Below are 24,126 nucleotides of genomic sequence, written 5' to 3'. Positions count from 1 at the left end.
CCACCAGCTACAAAGGAACAGCTGTTATAGCGGGTCCCCTCTGTGCTGGCTGCTGATTGGTGGGCAGCCCGCCGTCAGTCACCGGGTGACTGCCAGTCAGAGGCTGGCAACATGAACTCTGTTACTACCCAGCCACCCCCCTCTCTTCAGCTTCTAGCGCTTTACTATCTGACAGTCCCTCTCTGTCTGGCACTTTCTTTTTTTCTTTCTTTCTTTCTTTCTTTCTTTCTTTCTTTCTTTCTTTCTTTCTCTTTCTCTGCCAACTGGCTATTGGTATGTCTGGTTCTCCATTGGCTTCTCTCAGTCTGCCTTGGATGGAAAGATGATGCTGTAGCTTCCTTAAAGGATAATTCCAGTTATTTTCAACCTGGGCCTTATTTTCCAAATTTTTGTCATAACAATACATTGTGTTCAGAATCACTTACTTCCTTTACTGTAGAGCTTGACATAGATTCAGTTAGTCGGGAGCGCTGCTGTACAACACACACCACACTCTGTAACAGTTGAACCCAAAAAGCGATTAAAACACTTCCTCTCAACATACTGCAATGGCACCCGCCTACATCCAAATTCTGATTTCCGATTGTCCGTTGCCTGAAACATATGTACTGTATATTGCAGTATTAGATTTGTTATTTTAAGTAGCATGAGCTAGACAAGTGGGGCTGCTAGGGGTGCTAACGGTCCATGGTAGCATAGGGAAAGGGGACATTTGTTGCAAAAAAATTCTAGAAAATATATTTTTTACAAATTTTATATTCAATTTAAAAATAAATCTCATCACTCAAAGGCTATCTTTTGGTATTAGTTATCATACTACCATTTATAATAAGGCAAGGCAGCTTTATTTGTATAGCACATTTCATACACAAGTGCTTTACAGAGTAATAAAAAATACAGTAAAGGTAAAAAATGTACAATTAAAAAGTGCAAAAGAGATCCACAAGATAAGACTTAAAAAGTAAACTAGTACAGTTCAAAACAAGTGAAATGGAAAGATAAAAGAAAAGACAGTGCAAGAGGATTAGAAAAGTGAAAAGTGCATTAAAATCACATTTAAAAGAAAAATAAAAAAGATATAAACAAATAAATATTACAGTAAGAATAATTTTTGTCATGTGCCGCATGCGCCTGATATCAATCAATCATTGTGCAACATTCTGACAACACAGTGGCCTGGTGCATGACTAAGATGGCCTAGGATGTGTCGTTTCAACCTTTGGAGCAGGTGACAGCCAGCCCATATTTTGTATTGCAACTGCATGAAAGCACAGACGTAGCCAGTGCTGCACAGCTGCTCGTTTACATTCAGGTTCTCAACAAGGAGAACTTCGTGGAGGAGATACGGTTTTGCAAAGCACCTGAAGGTCACCGAAAAAGACACTGATCGAGTTCTGCAAGTGGACAGTGATATGATATGCACATGGCATTAACATATCTGAAACCAAAAATTTACAAACTAGGGTAGAGAGAGGGTATATACACACTACAAAACAATACTACAATACTGCACTCTCTCTCTCCCTCCCTCTCTCTCTCTCTCTCTCTCTCTCTCTCTCCCTCTCTCTCTCGCTCTCTCGCTAGTGGTAATTACAAGTAGAATATGTGGGAATTTTTTGTGGTCTCCGTTATCTCCCACCGGGCATCACAAATGTAGGAAATTTCACTCACAGCTATTTAAATACATGTGTACCTGCAGTGTGAATGTTATTGCGCTGAAAGGATGCGTTTTATTCGCTTTTGGGTTCCACTGTTGGAGATTGTGTGTGTGAATCTGTGAATTAAACACTCGCAATAATAATCAGAAAGGGACTTTGAGTCCAATTGTATTATCTTATGTAACACGTTAGGATACATAAAATGGCACACTACACAGTAATATAATATGCATAAATGATGATCTTTTTTTTCCAAAGTTGTAACATTTTGATCTTTTTATTTGATAATTGTTAATTTCTAATATCTTAAATAACGACATCATTGTTGGTGTGCTGGCAAATTGCCATGATGGCCACTAGCAAGGCAGCACATGATGAGGCTCATGAAGTGCTCATCATCTAACCTGATACCCCAAGAATATAGAAAGAAAAAAGAGAGAAAGAGAAATTACTCATTTTCGCATATTTTTCTTACATGTATTTTTTAAAAATGTACTGTCCCAGGGTCAGGATTAAGCAAAACTACACGGGGAAGTACGTCAGCTGGGAATTCTTGTTGAAAACTTCCAAACTGAAGAGAGGAGGTGTCTGTAGTGATGTGATCTAACCTAGGTCCAGGCTTTTGTCTTTCAACAGTTCGTTGTGATGGGAGTTCTGTGAGCTCTGAATGGTGCCAGGCAGACAAAAGACAGCGAGGACCATAAACGACATGAGATGTAGTGAGAGCAGGCAAAGAGTGTGGCTGAAACCGCTACGGCGGTGATGTTGGTGCTGATACAATGGCTGCTATTCAGCCTGGACCCAGGCCCTGTGGCTCTGGATGGCCTTTCCATTAAAAGCAGTTGCTGAGTGCATTGCAGCCTCACGATGTGCACTAGGAGAGAGCCAGCAGGAGGTCTTGGCTTTCTTTTCTAAGGATGTCAACAATTGTGTTTACTTGAGTTGTCTTGGGAAACAAAAGCGAGCAGTGTCATTTTCCAGTGGATGAGTCATATCCTATCTAGACATGATTTGGGAAAAGGCCCACATGCACCTACTCTGACAGGATACTCTAACAAGGCCCTGAGGTCTATTTGCCGTTTTGGCCTATGAAAGCCTTACAAGAGTACAGTATATAACAAAAATGTGAGTATGTTTGCAATTCCAATTCCATTTGATTCCAAGATGGATATATTGATTGTGGTCAGGTTTAGGATAGATCTCCCTGATGAATCCTCTGTCTGACAGAAATAAGTAAATTATGGCTCAATTACTCATATTATTTTGTAAAGACAGGGAAGCGGGGTCCCATATTTCTCAGGTCAACAATGGCTATGTTTACATGGACTGCAATAATCCGACTATTGACCTTATTTTAATATTCTAATAAGACAATATTTCGATTAAAGTGTTTACATGAGTTGCTTGTAGAATATTCCATTCATATTCCCGTTTACATGCTACAGAGCATAGTCCGATTAATGACTGAAGACGCACACCCACATTATGTCCCTACGTCAGAGTTTCCCTCCTGAATTAAACCTGAAACCCTTTATGTCATGTTGCTACCGTCGGGACAAAATGTTGGGACTTCTTTTTACTGGTGGCAGTCATCTTTTCTTCTGTAAACAAGTTGTGCAACACTCGCTGGAAGCTAGAGCATGCGTCGTCAAGCAGTTGGATTGCCATACGTGTTGCAAAATGCTGCAAAAACTCCGATAGGATGTAGGGCTGGGCGATAATTCAATATTATCGTTTATCTTCTCTCTTTCAGTGAAATCGTATCATGATGATATGAAGATATTTGATATCGTGACATACATTTCTGCTGTCTAAATTGATGACAAGCAAATTTTACTTAAAAACTCTCATAAAATGAGGCATGGTAGGAATATTATTTGAAAATTTCAGTTTTGTTTGACACCACACCAGAGGTGTGAATCTTCACTGGCCTCACGATTCGATTACGATTCAGAGGGCTACGATGCGATTATAAAACGATTATCGATGCATCAAAATTTTTGATTTCTATACATGATTTACTTTTTCTCACTGTGTGACAACTTTTAAAACATAGCGTACAGGGTCCAAAATTAACTTTTTGGCTTACCTGCCAAGGTGGCCGGTAGATTTACAGAATTTACTGGCCAGACAGATTTTTTACCAGCCAAAAATAATAAATTGCTTTTTACTATTGCAATTTGCTATTATTACTATTTTGCATGTCATCTTAGTCTCATATGCGAGTCTCAATCAATATTATAGTAGTGTGCAGTAATAATTGTAGTAACATTACCTGTATGCAGAAATATTAATTCAACTATTTCAACACTAAAGTGTAACACATTTGAATTGAAATTCAGTGGTATTCACCTTTAAGTGCAAGAAGGATAATTTATTAAGGAGTGTGAGAATATAACAATTATAGAGGAATTAACAATAACAAGTAAAAGTTAGTAACAGTAATAAGTTCCACTCCCGCAATAAATCTCCACATGGCTGGGTTTGTTTCTGTTTATTTTAATTATGGATTATTACAAATGATCCATAATTTAACAAACAGACAAACAGAGATGCAAACTCTTCACCTTTCAGCGAAATTCGCCGTTTTGAGATCAAAATAGGTCACCTACGAGATTTGTGTAGATCCGAGGGGAAATTTTTTTTGGGGGGAGGGGGGTCGGTCGGGTTGATCGGGCTAGATGCAGAATTGGTTAATTGAGGTTAAACAGACTGAGCACCGAGTTATTTTCTTCACCTCAGAGTTGGTTTAAGTTGTTTAAGTGCTGCAGTGTGTGTTGGTCAGCTGGCTGATCACTGCTCTGCTGTGCTAAGGTTAGTCTCTGAATGACACCGTAGAAAGTTCACAATATTCTTCACGTTCGTCTCGCAAAGGTAATTATTGAGTCATTAAATCAAAAAAATGCTTGCAACCGCTGCCACCTTTTTTGAAGACGAACTACAAAAAACATGGATGTATTGACAAGATAACTCTAGCGTGTGCGCGCTGTAGACTGTCCGGGTGCTGCACTGCCCTCGCAGTTGAGTTCCGCCTTTTTCGTTCCGTCGACATCACGTTATTATCTAACATTTAGAAAATCGATTTTTGACATTTGTGAATCGATTCAGAATCGTCCACGTCCGCATCTTAGAATCAAGAAATTTCCACACCACACCTAACATCACCATTCGGTTCAATGAGATGGACATTCATTTGATTATTTAACGTGATTCTGCATACATGAACCATATTGTGATATATATTGATATCGAGAAAAATCCTTATGATTGTCATGATATTGATTTCAACCATATCGCCCAGCCCTAATAGGATGTCATAGTGTGATTAAGGTGTATAGGCCTACATGTCTACAATGCACTTCAATAATGCGACTAAAATCGGAATACTCCACATGTCTTAATTCGACTATTGCATACTCCGACTATGACCTTATTCAGGTTAAGGTAATCAGAAAATGCTGTTTACATGGCAGTGTCTTATTCAGAGTATTGTCTTAATCGGGTTAATATCGGAGTATTACAGTCCATGTAAACATGCTCAATGCAGAGGACTAGTTGTGGTCACATGTTATAATCTGCTGGGAGTATGCCAGGCTACTGACAAGTACAGCAGCAAGCAGGAGCTATAGTGAGCCTGGGCGCATGCTGGTTTTTTTATTTTCTGTCACAGTTATGTTTTTAGGGATGTTTTGTTGTGAGAGCTGGTGAGGGGTGCTGTGTTTAGGGGCCCGGGGTCCAGGGTCATGTGGGCAGAGGAGGACCCACCACAGGAAACTATGAAGTTGACAGACGTCTGGAGCTCTGAGCAGGCCTTGCTAGATTTACACCATAATATCCGAATAACTGGATTTGTGGCACAAATCAGATTCTTTTTTTCTTTCTTTTGTTTTTTTTTTTATTTTGTAGATCAGAATCTGGAATACATTCTTTTCTCTGTTGAAACAAAAATTACATTTGTGCCAAAAAAGCATTAAAAGCTGATTTTCTTGTGCCATTGGGTTGCAGTGCAGCCTAAATATTACTGGGGCAGAGGGTAAAACTCACTACTCACTGCTAGTACACTGCTCCTCAGGACTTATGTCAGTAATAGCTCTGTCCAGGCTGCAGTCTTTATTGCCTGTTCTAAAAGTGGACTTGCTCTGTGGAAGGTGTCATAGAGGTAATAAAATCTGTGCAATTTGAAGTAATTCTTGCCCTGTCACATTATCTTTACACAGTGCTCCAAATCCTACCTATGATTAGACTTAATCAAATGTTTTTATGGGATTAAACTTGAATTTGAATAATATCATGTCTGTCATTTATTGTTTGAACAATTGCCATCATCATTTTTTCTGTTCAGGTTTTGGTAAGATCTTATTTGAATTGTTGGCGTAGATTGAATTTGCGTTGGAAATAACTAGGCCTACTTCTGTTTTCCATGATAAATGATTTTCGTCCGAATTTGACTTAGCCAACCTTAACCCTGCTTTATTTTTCCTCTGAGCATTATATAATATAAAAAATGTGAGCAAACTTTGTAAATGCCCCTTGTTACCACCACACAAAGCAAATTTTCACCATGAGATAATTTACAAAGTGAGTGGAGCCTGCTTTTTCACTTCAGTCACTTCAGACAAGCACCTTGTTTTAAAGTTAGACGTGTGCTTTGTTTTGTTACTCTGTAATGATGCTGATGACGCTTATTAGTTCTAGCAGTAAATTTAACTTGTACATCACTGACATCTGGCAAAGTGGTGACACTACATACAACATAACAGATGAAAAAGGCAATACATCACAAAACAATAGTGAACAGCAACATACAGCGCAGCACACATCTATAGCTTAACTTATTGGTTCACTCAGCATAAAATAGCGAAATGATGCTAGTCTCCTTGCCTTGATGGGTTTGCCATGGCTTATAACCATGAGAACCACAGCCATTTCTCTGAGGATAGTATTATGTGGGCTGACTGCTTTCCTCCATATATGGTTGACTGCAGCAGAAGTAGTGGCTTGGAAATGAGGCCTGTAAAATGAGAACCACCACTTTTCTTGGTCTCAGTGGCAGACCACTGTGCTCTCAATGAGACTTCTGTCATATTGCTTACGCTGCACTTTGTGCAACATGCTTGATGGTCTCCATAATCACCCACACACATTGATTCATTTGCTGTTCTTCATCTGTCACCATTTTTACAGTATAGTCATGTTACTGTGGCTGTGAACATTGATCACTATTATATTGAGTTATGGTCAGCATTGTAGTCGAGGTCTGTGCGGGACTGTTTTTAGCCAGCAGGGGCTCTATGGATGGTATTGGTGGTCGGACGGTCGCTCGCTCTGTTCATCACTTTATGGGTCAAGTGGGTGACAGTGAGCCACAGGGAGTGCAGATTCTCTATCGGGAGACCCGAGTTCGATTCCCGGCAGGAATGAAAATACAATGTTGTGGGGCTGTTAGACCCAGATGCACTGAAAGCGTCTGACACGCACGTTTTGAAGTACACCTATTGTTTTAAATGGCTGAACGTGCACCAAAGCGTTATGAGGCGCATCAAACTGCCTTGACGCCCTTACTCCGACCTTGTTTCGATTTTGGAGCATCAAATGAGGACCCAGCGACCAAAGCTGTTTTTTCCTGCAGCCGCAGTACCTGTTTGGAGAGTACTCCGGTACAGTAGGTGGCGCAGTCTGCCAGTAAAACCAAAGAAGAAGAAGTGATATGTAGCAGGGAACTGACATCAGTGCTTGATCAACTAGACGGCCACCAAAAAAAAAAACTAACATTAGCCAGCTGACTTGAGGAACAGCCAAAGCATGGACAAGAAGCTCATCAATGAAGTCCAAAAACGACCTGTGATATATGACTGCAAACTACTGACTGTTTACTGTTACTATGGCAACAGGTGACCGCTAACGTTAGCTCCGTTAGCTTAGCTTAAAACTTTATGAACAATACAATTGTAATTCTGCAATGCTAAACGAAAACAATTACCACTGCCAACAGCTATACTACTATAAATCTTAACCGTTGTGTTGTCACATGTCAGATACTAAAAATAAGAAAAATAAAAGCTTAGATCCTTGGTAGTTACGTTAGCATAACCCACCCCACCCTGTTTCATCTATCATGAACGTTTACTTACATCTACTGGTCATAAAACTTAACTTGCTACATAAACCTAACAACAGCAATTAATTAACATAGTATAGAGTTATGATTAGCTAACCCGCTTTATGTGACTTTCATCCACGTGGAAGAAAAAATAAAGGTGAAATGAGATGGCTGGTCCCCAGTGGCTTTACCGGTGTTCTACTGCCAACCAACTGACGAGAGCAGCAGCACGCACCCAACAGTTCCCTCCTGCCTTATGTAACGTAACGTTATAGGCTACTCAAATAGAACTGTATAGAAAATGAATGGGGGCTATCTGTCAAGCATACAAACTTGTGCCTGCCTACATATAAATAGCGACCTTTTCCCAAAATACTACTGGTTCTGTGGTGTTGGCATTTCAAATCTGATGCCTGCAGTGAGCCATAGGAGCATCAATTGACGCGCGTCCAATGAGGCAGGTCAGTTATCGCTTTCAGTGCGTTTGGGCCTTTAGTATTGTTTTTAATTGTGCTCCTGCCTGCTCCCTAGGGCTGGGCGATATGGACCAAAAATCATATCTCGGTATTTTTAGGCTGAATGGCGATACACGATATATATCTCTGTATTTTCTACGAAGTGGGCTAAATGTTCAGTTGTAAGTAGGGCTGGGCGATATGGACAAAATCAAATATCACAATATTTTTGACCAAATACCTCGATATCAATATTGCGACAATATTGTAGGGATGACTATTGGTGCTTTCACAAAATATTTACACAATGAGATTTTTGATAAATAATCATCAGTAATGTGGATATAATGACTAAGTGGGTAAAGGCAAATAATAGAACAGCTAGAACAGTCTGGTAAGTTCAGAAAATGACATCACTTTACTGTAATGCAGCCTTTAAGACCAGGAAAAGACACTTATGCCATATCACGATATTACGATATCCAAAATCTAAGACGATATCTAGTCTCATATCACGGTATCGATATAATATTGATATATTGCCCAGCCCTACTGCTCCCGCAATATTCCATTCTGCTCCCGCCCGCTCCTGCCCTCACTCCTGACCTCAGTCCTCCCAGCTCTCGCCCCCATCCTAAAAGTTCGCCCCACTCCCTCCCGCAGTTTTGTCCTGCGACGTCAAATTGTAGGCTAACCAGAGCAAGCTTGCTAGGCTAGCCTGTTACCCAGCTAGCTGGCTGTGTAGGCTACACACACAATGAATGAGTTGAATGAGTCCTCATTTAATTAGAACAATATGAGGCAACATAGAAAATAACATCAATCACAAAGTGCCTGGCTGGCACCTCTACCTAATTACCCCACCACACTTTGTGCACACCACTGCACGGTTGTTGTTCCTCCCACCCAGGAATTAATGTTAGACCCTCTCTGTTGTCACTGACTACGTTTACATGGACTGCAATAATCCGACTATTGACCATATTCCAAATAAGACAAAATTTTGATTAAGGTGTTTATATGAGTTGCTCATAGAATATTCCATTCATATTCCCATGTACATGCTACAGAGCATAGACCGATTAATGACTGAAGAAGCACACCCACATTACGTCCATACGTCCTACGTACGAGTTTCCCTCCAGAATTTAAAGTTGAGATGAAATGAAAAATGCATTTTTAACCCTTTTAGATCACATCCCTGGTCATATTGTGCACCTATTTAACAATATATGCCAAAAAATATACAAAAAATCTATTTCTTTGTATTCTTATATCAGAATCCAATCATGTTTTCTTCCTGTAAAACAAAATATGCCGTGTGCTTACGTAAGCATGAACCAACCAATTTCCACCAATAATATCATGACATCCACCCATCAATCATTCTTCAACCTGGTGTGTGTGGAGCCAACAGTCCTCTGTAGCTCTGTTTCTCTCTGTAGCTCCATATCGTGCTAAACTCTAAGCCCCGCCCACTGTTTAGCGGTCCAATCAAATGCAAAGGATTTGATTTAAATCCCTCTTGTAACTGTACACCACTCAAATATTCAGTTTCACTGGGAAATACGTCACAGTACAGAAGCTAAAGACGCTCTAACTTCCGTTTCAGTGGGACTTTAACCTGAAACCCTTTCTGTCATGTTACTACCGTGGTATACCCTTATGAGTATTTTCTTGCTAATTTTGCAAAACGCTGTGCTTCGAGTCGTTATTTTTTGGAAGCTAGAGCATGCGTCGTCAAGCAGTTGGATTGCCGTACGTGTCGCAAAATGCTGCGAAACTCTGTAGTTAGAGAGACATCACAGTGCGATTAAGGTGTATACATGTCTACAATGCACTTCAATAATGCGACTAAAATCGGAATACTCCACGTGTTAATTCGACTATTGCTTACTCCGACTATGACCTTATTCGGGTTAAGGTAATAAGAAAATGCTGTGTACATGGCAGTTTCTTAATCAGAGTATTGTCTTAATCGGGTTAATATCGGAATTGCAGTCCATGTAAACGTGCTCACTGTCTCACTTAACAAAACCAGGACGTGCCACAGTAATCATCCTATGTTTACAGGGTACTGGTGTCAGTACATGGCTGCACAAATCCACAATCCTCCTGTTCTTGTTTTTTTAGCAGTTTGTTTTTTGTCTTTTTTTCTAATTGTATAATAAAAATGATGATCAGATTGTCTTCTTAATCCAGTTAGCTGAGGTTGCATGCTGTCTAAACAAGCAGGCTGCATTCTGCATTAGCTTACTGTTGTATAGGTCTAGCTGTACTGCAGTATCTCACAGCTGGTAGTGTTATTCAGCTCAAAACAATACATTTAATCTGTAGTTTTATTTTTTTTTCTTCTTTACACCATGCAAGTGAAGCTGCTCAAACCCCCCACCAAGAATTTTGTTTTTTGAGAGAGGAAAGTGATAATAGTAATAATAGTATATGTAGCAATGGGGGATAGTGATGGGATGGAAAGATGTGATAAGTTAGTAAGTAATAATGGTAAAGATGAATGTTGCTACAGTGTGCTGATGAGTGTGCGTGTGTGTTTGTGTGTGTCCGTGCGAGTGTGCGTGTGTACAGCTGCAGGCATGTAGGTGTGTGTTGAGGATTAGTTCAATGGCAAATTAAGGTGACTGAGTACACACACAGGATATAGTTCAACATACAACATGTGACACGAGAGGAAAAGACCACACACACACACAGACAGCCCCGAAGCAAAGTACGTTTTCCCAGCTGATCTTCCTCTCCCCTGTGTTCCTCCTCAGACGGTCAGGTGATTCCTCTGGTGGAGCTGTCCGCCAAGCAGGTAGCGTTCCACATCCCGTTTGAGGTGGTGGAGAAGGTCTACCCTCCGGTCCCAGAGCAGCTGCAGCTCCGCATCGCCTACTGGAGCTTCCCCGAGAACGAGGAGGACATCAGGTGAGCACACACACCGGGCTGCCACATATGTTGCTTCACTGATATCTGTTTTATATTGGTGCACGTCTGATATGATGGACATGATGCAGTTTGATTACATAGCCTATTTATTGTAGAATTGATCAATACTACATTGGTTGTCTATGGGAAGACCTTAACCTGAACTGATTCTAAAGACATTTTGATCAGATTCCATGCAACTATGCATCAGTATGTTTTGGTATTATTATTATTATTATTGTTATTATTATTATCATTATTATTATCATTATTATCATCCTGGGTTTCAGTGGAGAGTTTTAGTGTCCCATGGTCTAAATGCTAAATGTTACCCACATATTCCACCATCAAGAGGGGCTGATCATGCAGTGCAGTAAATTCAATAATAATCCTCTTGTATTTTTGTTTGTTTTGGGGTTTTTTTTGTAGCTGTTGTTGGCTAATTTATCTAGCGTAGAGTTACTATCTCTGAGAATTCGTTACAACTTTGAATGGTGTTTCTTCAGGTGCCTCATTAAATTAGTAGTATCGTGATTAGCTCTGCTGTTGCCGCCCCTCGAAACCCTTGCAAACATTTACAGTTAACTGTTTGACTGATTTTACTCTCCAGTTTAAAGGACATAGTGCTGCTCAGCTGCTTTCAGCTGCTTGCACACTGCTGCAAGTGGTGGACGACGCTTATGTCAAATACTTTTTACATGTATTTGCGTAAATGGACTGGGGGGGGGGGATTAAATACATGGATCAGAAGTTGATTGAACACCCTGAAGCTGATCAAAGTAATCCAGCGCACACCGGGATTGTTCAAATCGACTTTTTTAGTTTAATTCATATAAAATATTGGGGCGAACAATGCGTTTCGCATTGTTCAGAGCGAACCTGAAGAAGCCACAATGCGAAACGCGTTGTTTGCCCCAATATTTTATATGAATTAAACTAAAAAAGTCGATTTGAACAATCCCGGTGTGCGCTGGATTACTTTGATCTTGAATGTTGTACTGTTCCTGCTCTAGCTGCACCCTGGATGAGTAGCACGGCTGTGCACAAGGGCACCCATAGTTTTTCACCCTGAAGCTGATATTGATACATCACAATTCAACCAGATCGACTCTGATTTCGATGCTGGATTGTGGGAGCTTAGTTACGCTATTTGTCTGACAGTCAGGCCCTCTTTTGACAGAATCTTAAAAATATGAAAAATCTTTCTTTCTTTTTTTATAAATAAATATAGGGAGGCACCGATCGATCGGCCAGCAATCGAAATCGGCGGATATTCGCTCTAAATATGGGATCGGAAACTTTTGATATTTGAGAATAAGGAGAACCGATCAATGACAGCAACCCAAACCAAATCAATTGCATGATATATTTTAGAATAGCCATACGCTAAGTCTTAAAGGAATAATTCACCCAAAAATGAAAATTCAATAATTTTCTGCTCACCCCCATCCCAGCTGAAACACGGGTGAAGTTTGTTAGTCCATATAACATACCCGGAGTTCACCAGCACAACTCCGTAGCAGCCCTCTCCAAAACAACTGAAGGCTGATCCCTCTTAAATTTCCTTTATGATTTGTCAAGGTCTTCTGGTGTAGAGTGGGACAGCTGCTACAGCATTTAATAGCCTAGTTTTTCTGTCTGATAGTCCCTTCTTGTATTCCCCCTGGTCCCTACAGACAAATGGCTTACCAGGCAAAAACTCTGAATAGGAAGATTGTGTTTCACTCACTCATTGTTTTCTCTTTGTGTTCCCCTCACCTCTCTTTCTTCTGTGACTCTCTCTCTCTCTCTCTCTCTCTCTTTTACTATCAATCTGCCGTTCTGTGGTTGCCCCCCTTCTTTGTCTTTCTTCTCCCTCCTCTTGCTGCAGGTTGTATTCCTGCCTGGCCAACGGCAGTCCAGATGAGTTCCAGCGTGGAGAACAGCTGTACCGGATCAGAGCTGTCAAAGATCCTCTGCAGATCGGTGGGTTTACATTAACTGTAGATTATATCCCATCACATGGTACATACATATAACACCACAAACAGCCAGCCACCAACCAACCAGCAACACCCTGCACCACAGTTACACAGGGAGCTGCCCAGTACAACCACTTTTTAACACTATTGGACACAATTATTTCAGTGTTGCGCCAACTAACCAGGAATTGTTTAGAAAATCCTTAAATTCCAATGGGAGCTAGATGATTGGTAAGTGATCTTCCGTAATGGTGACCACTGTAAGAGGCCAGATCCTGGGTTCACGTCAGGGTGGCACTGTGTCTTGGGTCTGGCCATCTAACTGCTACTTTTTGGTTTCTCCTGATCCCAGATGAGTGGATTATAGTGACTGAGGCAGGATATGGAGAGGATTAAAACTGCCTTAATGGTCCTAAAGGAGACACATTCACCAGCTCTATCACTCTGACAAACTCAGATGAAAGCTATCTGATTGCTGAATGTCTCAGGATATCCACCGGGTTAGGGCTAGTTTGAAAGAGTCTTGCATGATGTAAAGATTTAAGATCTTAAAAAATATTAAAATGTCTTATACACAGTAATTAGAGGTCTTCATTTATCACCATGTTATGCAGGTTTAATTAAAGGTCCCATATTCTACACTTTCCAGTGTTTTATTTTATGTCTTGAGGTCCATTGAAAGCTGTTTGTGTGGTGTCATGTACCAAAAACACTCTCAATCCATTTTGACACGTTCATTTTCCAGCATCTCTCTGAGCCTTGCCAAGAACAGGCTGTTTCTGTCGCCATGTCTTTAAGGCTCATTAATATGAACGACCCCTCTGTTCTGATTGGCTAACCCTTTCAAGAGTGAAACGTAAGACACCACAGACCACGACAGCTGCAGACAGCGAGAGGCAGGGAAAACTCTCCAGTAATAAACAATGACAACCGCTTTATATTATTATATATATATGTTATAATACGTATATATAGCCCATGTAGAATATGGTGCGGTTAACTCGTTCTTGTTCCGTCCGAAGTCTTCGCAGTTGAGCCTGTCTATATTTTACATATGGGTAAGTGAACACAGTTATCTAGTTTTACCTTTTTTCCATAAACAACTCAAGTTGTACCATGAGCAACTTAAATGCAACATATAGGATACTATGTGTAGTGTGGTGTAAGCATACCGTTACGAAATAAGGCTTCTCAGTGTTAATTAGTAAGTTCTGCTATGAGCTGAATTTACTGGTATGAGCACAATTTACTGGTACACCTTGAACCGACTTTTATAGGCTAAAAAAAAAATCCTGTCCTACTTCTACTTGATGTAACAGCCATATGAAAACAAAGTAACAATGTAAGTTATTCATGCATTCTAAGGCACCACTGAGGCACTATACAACTGCAGATGAGAGTTACCGTGAGCGAACTCTTCTCATCTCTATCCCTCTCATTTTAGGAGAGAATAGCTTTAGACTTTTACATAGTCTACAAATGACTTTGCTTGTATCTTTTGGCTGTCCTTGCTTGTCAGACTTAAATCCAAAATATCCAAAAAGTGTACCTTGGATCTCGATTTCTGCAGCAGCCACCACTTTCTGCAGCCACAAAAGTACCAGGAAATACTATTATGATGAGTTACTCCTTTCAAAATCCTATTCTGATGCCATGGTCTTGTTATCTAAGATCCAAAACAGTTTGCCTGATTTCCATGCAAAAAACAAAATAGAGCAAAATAGAGGTCCAAGCACTTTGCTCCATTTATGTTTGATGCAGCTGAAATCAAGGAATCTGTCGATAGAAGCATCGATGAAGATATGATGATCTATGAGAAATGGTTCAAGAGTCATGGACTGCAGGAACATGGATGTATTATGCCACTCCCGCCCACTCAGTGAACCGCCCAATCCCATCATATAGTTTATTGACTAGGGCCTGACCGATATGGGATTTTTTTTAATAATGTAAATCAGATATATCCAAGAAATCATCCGTCACATTTGCGTCTTAACGAGTAATTATTAAAGAATTGCACTGAAGGCAGGATTTGTTTTACTTAGAATCAACTTTTATTAATTTAACATTATATAACATCATACATAGTACCAGAGTTTCCACTAGACATTTTTTTTTTCAAAAAAGTCGGTAAGATTTCAGGATTCCGGTAGTAGAATATTTACCGGACATATGTTTTAAATAGGCTAGAGTAAATTTAAATGGCAATAAACAATACAAACCAAATGCAAAGATCCAACAAATGCGTAATTATCACAATTACAACTCATTGTGTATTCAGGTAGCCTATTTTTAAGTGAGAAATTACAAAATGGACCCTGACATAATGGTAGCTGTTTTTGCTGACTATTTTAGAAACAAAGCTTGGCTACTTTCTGCAGCCACGATAGAATGAAGAAGAGTATATTCCCATCGGCTTTGTAACTTATATTTTAATGATAAATAGTTGGCTAAAAATTGTTGTATATATGTGACACCTAAATGTTCAACGAAGAGTGAGAATGCCACATCTTGGCGTCTTGGCTATCATGTAAAAAAAATGTAGCCTTGCTGTGTGTTTACAAATGTGTTGCGGTTTCTGTCACCCTCTAGTGGTCAGAAAAAATCGCTTAGTGTAGCTTTAAGCGCGACCTGCAATTGCAATATTTCTGACAGCATTTGAAGGCAGCATTGGCTAGCTACAGTCGTGACTGTGTGGCGATGTAGAAGTGGGTAAAATGTAGGAGATAACGAAGTAAATTAGAGCTGCAACGATTAATCGATTAATCGATTAGCTGTCAACTATTAAATTAATCGCCAACTATTTTGATAATTGATTAATCGGTTTGAGTAGTTTTTTAAGAAAAATAAGTCAAAATTCTCTGATTCCAGCTTCTTAAATGTGAATATTTTCTGGTTTCTTTCCTCCTCTATGACAGTAAACTGAATATCTTTGGGTTGTGGACAAAACAAGACATTTGAGGACGTCATCTTGGGCTTTGGGAAACACTGATTGATATTTTTCACCATTTCCTGACATTTTATAGACCAAACAACCATTTGATTAATCGAGAAAATAAACGTTAGTTGCAGCCCTAAAGTAAATAGTGGATTTCTGGGCTCGCAGTGCAATCGTTTCACTTCAGAACACTGGGATTATGCTGTTTGGAGTAATCTTATGGTCATTATTGTCCTTTTTGGAGCCATCTTTACACAGAGAATTTGTACTGACACAAAGCTAAAAATGCAAATTCTGTGTGAAGATGACATGCTGGTAAAAAGGGCTAGTTATCCCGGTACTGACCAACTTCTCCACTTAGTAAAAAAGCTGGAGCAGAACCAGGATTTATTCTTAATTGACCTGCCTGGTTAAATAAAGGTTAAATAAATATTCAGTGTAAAGTAGCCTAAAACTGGGCAAACGCATATGTAAATGACAAAACCCAGTGGAGCTGAACCAGCGATCGTGATCATAAACCCAGTGCTCTCTGCACTGCACCAACAGCACACTGGAACACTTTCAGTAGTGTGGGCTGTGTGGTAAAAAATTCTGAAAAATTTAACTGACACTTAAAATAATTACCTTACTGCAACTAAGCAGGTTGAGCAAAGTGGCTTTTGAGAGTTTAGGCAAGTGGGGTATGACTATAAGAATATACTGAAGGATGTGAATTAGGCAGATATCATACTAAGACATGCAGGTCAGGTGAATTGGAGACTCTAAATTGCCCTTAGGTGTGAATGTGAGCGTGAGTGTGTTTGATGTAGTCTAGTATATGAAGTAGTGTATGTATATGATGTGATGATCAAGGGCTATATAAATAAACCTGATTTGACTTATCACCACTAGGGGCTCTGGACTTCAACAGCATTGGATGAATATTAATTAATTAACTAATTTATTAATTAATTAAGAAGATTGACTGAAAGATTGACATGTCAATACATTCCAAAAATAATTTGCCGTGATTCAGCTATTTTTTTTTTTAGCTATCAACACAAAATTTTCATAGTAGTTATGAATATGTGTGAACAACATACAGCTCAAATTTAAGATCAATCGGATATACAGATCAGGATATACACATTTTAAAGTGTTTTACATTTACAAAAGTTACAAAACAGGACATGTACGTTTTTTGGAAGACATTTCACCGCACGGTTAAAAAGTTATAAGCTAGAACACAGATACTTTTATTATAGTGCCCCCTTTAGGCCACTATGTGTAATTTTTTGCACCTGTGGGGCGAAAAACATTACACTTTTAGTGTAAAGAAATAATAATCTTGACAAATATAATTGGGTTCAGCATCTGCTGTGCTTGGACAACTAATAATAAGAATAAACAGAACAAAAACAATAGGTTTCCAGTACTTTGTGCTTGGACCCCTAATAATAATAAACAGAGCAAAAATAGTAGGTTTTTAGCACTTTGCGCTTGAACCCCTAATAAAAATAATTTACAGTATTTAACCTTGATAGTAGCCTTTCTCATACCTATTTCCTTGGTATTTGAGTGATACAGCTTCCTCAGCCCAGAACCACCAAGAGCCAAGCACTATGCACTGCCAGCTTGACATAATCAACCACTTGGATTATTGAAGGTCAGGGTTTTTCCTGGCTCAAAATGAGGCAGAGTTGATCACGTGCACCGTGCCTTCATCTGGCTCAAGCTCCACTGTCTTCAAGCAATGTATTTAGGAATTCTTATAACTCTATGAGTGAAAAAAATGGCAATGATATCAAGGTATTTTTTTATTTACTTGTTTAATTAACTTAATTAATTGATTGATTGATTGATTAATTAAAGGGGTGCTGTTTAACATAAAATTAAATATAACAAAATGTACATGCTTATTTGTGGGAGTTAGGTAGAGTTATTGTGCTGATTACGATACGCTTGTAATGAAATAGGTAAAAAAAAAAAAACTTTCTTCTTTACTAGATAGAGCTTGTAGTGGACAGTGGTCGGAACAATGGAAGAGGGGATGACATGAAGCAGATATGTGACCTTTTGAAATACATGGTGTACATCCTTGCCTGCTGAGCCACAGGACACCCTGATAATGACTAGAAATCTCAGACCACATCCACGAGACCAGTAAAATCCAGATGTGAAAGCTAGAAGTCAAACAAACCTTTAACTGTCAAAAAGAACAGTACATGCAGTGGTTTTAAGACAATGGACTGTGCATACATCTTGCTTCGTAAGACCTCCTTGTTTCTCCCATCACCCAGGGCTTAGATTAAGAGGTTCTGGGTGGTGTTGGTAGGGAAGAGTAATGACACTCTGTCTTTCATTGTTTTCCCTTGAAGCCCAGGGAAAGCCTAGTTTGCAGGATTAGGTTTTCAACTGTATTGGAGTTCACTATGAGGTAATGGAAACCCAGTTCCCCAGTACATGTGGTCGGGAGAGTTAAGTAGGGTAAAGGTGTGTTTGTGTGTTGTACATTGCCAGAAAACTGCTCCGGTGTTCTCAGACTTGCTGTTGGATGTGGACCTGTGAAACTCTTTGGTTTAATACTGCCCTTCCTCTGCCGTTCTTTCTGCCTCTCCTCCTGGCTGCTGTCCAGTAGGTAAAGCTGTTGGCTGGGTGCTTTCTCTCGTCCTTCTCCCTCTCTCACTTCCTCATCCTCTCCCCCCCCCCCCCCCCCCCAACAGACTTTCTTCACTTAACCTCACTGCTATCTTCAGCTTCCTTTCTTTCTCTCTGTCCTTTGTTATTTCCCGCTTGCATACTCTCTCCTCTCTCTCTCTGTCATCTATCTATCTCTCTCTCTCTCTCTCTCTCTCGCTCTCTCTCTCTCTCTCTCTCTGTGTATATGTATTTAAATATATTCCCCCCTCTCTCACACTCTCTACCCCCATTAGTTTCCTTCCCCTCCTCCATATGGATGGAAATCCAACTGCCTTTAATTTTGTGTTTGGCAGCTGAAGATCCATTTTGTATTACAGGCCCAGGTCACTAATGCAGCCTGTCTTCCTTCTAGTATGTCAAACTTTGCATCTTACTCTACCACTGCTAGATAATGACGCTTCACAGGGATTGTTTTCTTCACTAGGCACTTCTCACATAGGGTGGAAAAAATCTGTTTTGGTACTTCGACTTAAAGAAAAATGGCATCTCAGCGTTATATACCATACTTAAACCAGTTCATTCTAGTAACTGTATGCTAGTTCATTAGCTTGCAACTTGTGGTACCCATTGATTTCAATGAGGAATGCTACCAAATGTCTCAAATGTTACCCAGTGAAGAAAAATAATGAAATGAATCCTTCAAGGTAAACACATGTATACTATATACTAGGGCTGGGCGATATGGTTGAAATCAATATCATGATAATCATAAGGATTTTTCTCGATATCAATATATATCACAATATGGTTCATGTATGCAAAATCACGTTAAATAATCAAATTAATGTTCATCTCATTGAAGCGAATGGTAATGTTAGGTGTGATGTTAAACAAAACAAAACATACCTCATTTTAGTAAAAATTTTTAAGTAAAAATTTGATTGTCATCATCAAGTTAGAGAGCAGAAATGTGTGTCACGATATCAAAATATCTTCATATCATCATGATATGATTCTATGGAGCCCCTAAGGGGACATGGGCAAAAAAAAAAAAATCTTTAAATTTCTGGTACGCACGGAAAACTATCTGGTGCGCACCAGAAACTATCCCGTGGGCATGAGAACGTATACTGTGCTCACGAGAAAGTATTGCATGCGCACGGGATAGTTTAGTAAAGATTTTTTTTTCTGAAAGTATTTCACAGGAAACTTTCTCTAACTATCTAAGGCTTTTGCACAGTACTGTGTGCATTTGAATGGTAAATATACAGAGATGCTCCTTGCACATCGTAAAAACTGTAACTGACACAGTGAACGCCACAGATGACAGACAGAAATGACTTACTGTTTGGTGGTTGCAAAGTGGGAACTAAGTGTTGTTACAAACTGACACTGAAGCATCAGCACCTTGTGTCTTTTACCCGGCAACAGCAAAACAGAAGCTAGGTTTACACTAGCAGCTGGATCTGAATGGGCTTTATCGACCAAGCACAGTGTGCATGAGGAGCTCGACTTCCCGTTGAATGTGAAGTGGTCTGGGAGAACCCGTCGGATGTCCCTGCTACACATTTTTGGCAATTAAAGGTTAAATGTGTAATACTGGGTATTTTGAGATTTTGATTGATTTGGTTACTTTTATCTCTGTATTACATCATGGCAAATAGTTATTTTCAGAAACCAAAAGTGAAAGTATTTAATTTTTATGTTTTTTTTGAAGGGTAGTAGGCTAGCAAAATAAGTTAACCGTTTAATACTATCTGTCCCCAATTCTGATTCTGACAAAGTTACAGCTAATGTCCAGGACAAAACACAGGCAGTCAGACCGCAAAATGACAGTAGCTTACTCATCAGGAAGCAGAAGGAGAGAGTCACTTACGATGAACGAAGCTACAGGTAGCTGATGGTCGTGTCAGCTAATCATCAGCAAACCGATGTCATATCCACAAAAAGATAATCACTACATCCACTCGTGTTACGCCTCATACACAATTCATCCGCCAATTTGACATGCCTGAATTCTCAACGCAGTCTCGCCACCCAACGGTTAGTACTGCACAGTGTATCTTGACGGAAGATGACGGACTATGGAGGAGCGCCGGGTGCCTCTGTTTGGGCAAGCTAGCACTACCTAGAGCTAAAGGTAGCGAGGTACCGAGCTATCGATAGTAGCTGTAGCTTGTTCTGAAAAGTAATCTGTTTTATAAAGGCCAAAACTAGCACCAGAAAAAAAGGAGTGACAACATATTTTCATCGAAAATAATAATCACAGTATTTTATATTTTATAATGCAAACGTCGTTTTATACTACAAATGTCTTTAATAAAACGTCAAATAAGAAAATCTGTATTATAAAAGGTTCATTTATCGAAAAACATACATTGTTAACTAGTTACCATGCCAACCATCACTTGCGGTTGAAAAGGACAGATTCTGACGGTCCGCTACCAACATAAAGTTTGAAATTTTTCAAAGTATCCGTCAGTCCGTTGTGAACGGATCCGCTGTCCACAAGGGGGCGTTGCGTTTCTACTCCGTTACAGAGCTCCTCCATTGACTTGAATGATTTCCGGCAGAGCCAACGGAACTAGCGTATGTGTGGTACATGTGTACGAGGTGTTATTTCCCAGTTAGTGACGTTAACAACTTTTTGAAAAAACTAATAAAAAGCTTTACTAGAAGGTGTAGATAACTGATCCCTTTTCCTTTCAACTTAACTTATAGCTAGCCTCACTCCATTGTATTTTTTACCTCTCCCTGTTTATCTTCTCACCACTAAAGCAAAGATACAAAAGTATCCAATAGGTCTAAAGGATGTCCACAGACACACACTTAAGCCAATCCTATGATTTCAGATTGCTGTACGAAAGTGACTAAGTATGTTGTTGAGGAAAACAAATCCGAATTGGATTTGTTTTCAGTGCTGCTGTGTTTTTGTCTTACACTCCTCTGTAGACTAAGTTTTTCGAATGCCACTGGAGAAAATTGAATGTTGATGAATGTTTAAAGCCATTTTTCTCACTTTTTACTTTTTGGTACATGACAGATTAAAAGACTCATAACTTTTGATCCGAGAGAGCTATCTCAGTCATTCAAAAAGTTATACACGGGAGAGTTTCTAGTTTTCGGAAATATCAGAAAATAAGGGTGTGAAGGGTTTTTGCAGGCCGCCACTCAAATATTCCCTTTATGCTACACATAATTCATAACCATGAACAGTGTGAAATGATGTTCAGAACCAAGACATATTCCTCCCACATGCGATGCACTTGGTAAATCAAGGAGAGTCTTACTCTGACATAAAGAGGTTCCCACCGTAGCCCTGATGTAAAATTCCATGACTTTCCATAACTAAGTTGGAGCGCCTCCATGACCCGAAATGTTCCTCCTTCCTGGTTTGTTGTTTTTCTAAAAGGGTTAACAGTTGTGTTTCCATTCCAGTTGGTCTGAAGACCACCATCTAATGCAATGAATGTGTGAAACAAGTTGGAAAATACATTCTACTATATTCCTGTAATGACCCATTTGTGAAATGTCTTAAAGGATAAGGCTGAACAAGTCTCGTCCATGTAGCCGATGCCCAATGCAGCCATGTCCCAGCAGCCATAGAACTCCATTGTATTAAAAAAATGGTTAAAAACACGTCACAGAGCCATGCCGTTGCTCTGGGCAGCATATTTCATCTTCACGATGCACCAGGCCAGCCGACTTTTTCCTCAAACAACTTAATAAGCCGGCTGTAAACACGTTTGCGATCTCAGGAAAGTAGTTCTGTAGCACCGAAAATATTCCCCGGCGTAATGAAGAATTTGTTCCCATTTGATTTGGTAACAACTACAACAGCCTGACTTTTCATGGTAACAGTTAGCGATTTTTAAAATGTAAACAATGTCTTTGTGAGCTGTCTTTCAAGGTTTTTAGCTTACAATTGGAGCTAATGACTTCCGGGTTGACGGCTAAAAACGGTACGTGGGGGGCGCCCTGGTGGCTCACCGAGTAGGGTGCGTACCATTTGGCTCAGGCCTTCCCGCAGCGACCCGGGTTCGAATCCGACCCGTGGTCCTTTGCTGCATGTCCTCCCCCCGCTCTCTCTCCCATACCTTCCTGTCTCTCTCTCACTAGATCTCTCAAATAAAGCATAAAATGAAAAAAAAAAAAAAAAACGGTACGTGGGAAGTCAGAGAGTAACGGGAGTAGAGCAAACGCATTGTTGATTTTGTTATTTTCATAGGATTTGTTGATGGTAAGCAATGCATTAAAAAACACCAGCCTTATCCTTTAAGTACACCTCTCAAAATTCCATCAGGTTTAAGAAATTTCATGACCAGTGGGAACCCTGAGAAGGAAACCAAAATAGCTGCTAACAACAAACTTTTTTTTTCCTTTCTCCTTTCTTCTTCTTCTGTCTTTGTCTTTCTGTCCTTGTTTCTGTTCTCCTCTCTCTCTCTGTACTAGGATTCCATCTCAGTGCTACGGTAGTGTCCAGTCAGTCCGGTCAGTCCAAGGGAGCGTACAATGTGGCGGTCATGTTCGACCGCTGCCGCATCACTTCCTGCAGCTGCACCTGCGGCGCCGGGGCCAAATGGTGCGCCCATGTGGTGGCGCTCTGCCTCTTCAGGATCCACAATGTGAGTCTTGTCAGCGTGTGTGATGCATACACTATTACCTGGGGATGGGAATCACTTCTCACCTTACATTCAGACAAAATTTCACCTTGTACTTGCATTTTTGTTTGATGGCTCGCCTTGAAAAATAGGAAAATGACATTTATCTGAGGATATACAAGCAGGTGTGATCCCATTTGTTTCTGGCTCTGTAATTAAATCACATTAGATCATAGAGGTCAGGGAAATCACACGCTGCTCAAAACGAGCTTGGCGTCCACTTTGGAAAGAAATGTACAGGCACCTGGATAGAGTCGTGCCTGAAGCTGATTGGCTTTCGCAGTGCAAAACACCACAGCACCAAAGATGGAGACAAGTAAATAAATAATATAAAATAAAAAATAGGGCTGAACGATTTCGAAAGAATATCTAATTGCGATTATTTTGACTGATATTGCAATTGCGATATGATTTGCGATATCAGAGGGAATGATCATTTTTACATCATTATTCTCATTTTCATTGAAAAACATATTAAAATGATTATGTTGTGATTTTTGCCGGGATCTGTACCAAACAAAGATGTTTTCTTAAGTCTGTAGAATATGATGTGTAGGCCAGGACATCTCTGCTGCACCACAATATTTAATTTAAAATGGTATTTTGACACACATTTCGCCTTTAACAAATATTGCGCCTCCTGCGGCTTGAAAATTGCAGTAGGCCATATTGCGATTTCGATAAAATTTCGATTAATTGTTCAGCCCTACTCTGTAATTAAATCACATTAGATCATAGAGGTCAGGGAAATCACACGCTGCTCAAAACGAGCTTGGCGTCCACTTTGGAAAGAAATGTACAGGCACCTG

The 24,126-nt window shown here is 39.8% G+C and overlaps 1 protein-coding gene across 3 annotated transcripts in view; it reads left to right on the top strand.

Moving 5' to 3' along the window:
- zswim8 (zinc finger, SWIM-type containing 8) overlaps positions 1–24,126 on the top strand; it is a 73,761-nt gene that overhangs the window by 3,776 nt on the left and 45,859 nt on the right. For all 3 annotated transcript variants that reach the window (XM_071518255.1, XM_071518254.1, XM_071518253.1), the window contains exons 2-4: positions 10,985–11,138; positions 13,009–13,103; positions 23,109–23,281. In XM_071518255.1, coding sequence (XP_071374356.1) covers positions 10,985–11,138; positions 13,009–13,103; positions 23,109–23,281 — 422 coding nt within the window. The remainder of the gene's footprint in view (positions 1–10,984; positions 11,139–13,008; positions 13,104–23,108; positions 23,282–24,126) is intronic.

The sequence above is a fragment of the Centroberyx affinis genome, unplaced genomic scaffold (genome assembly GCF_046629955.1).
Source record: "Centroberyx affinis isolate AG114_WGS23_722 - 3 ecotype Tasmania unplaced genomic scaffold, CSIRO-AGI_Caff_v1 ptg000561l_1, whole genome shotgun sequence".
Classification (NCBI taxonomy): Eukaryota; Metazoa; Chordata; class Actinopteri; order Beryciformes; family Berycidae; genus Centroberyx; species Centroberyx affinis.
The sequence above is the reverse complement of the archived record's forward strand: the minus strand, read 5'-3'. Positions and strand labels throughout refer to the sequence as shown.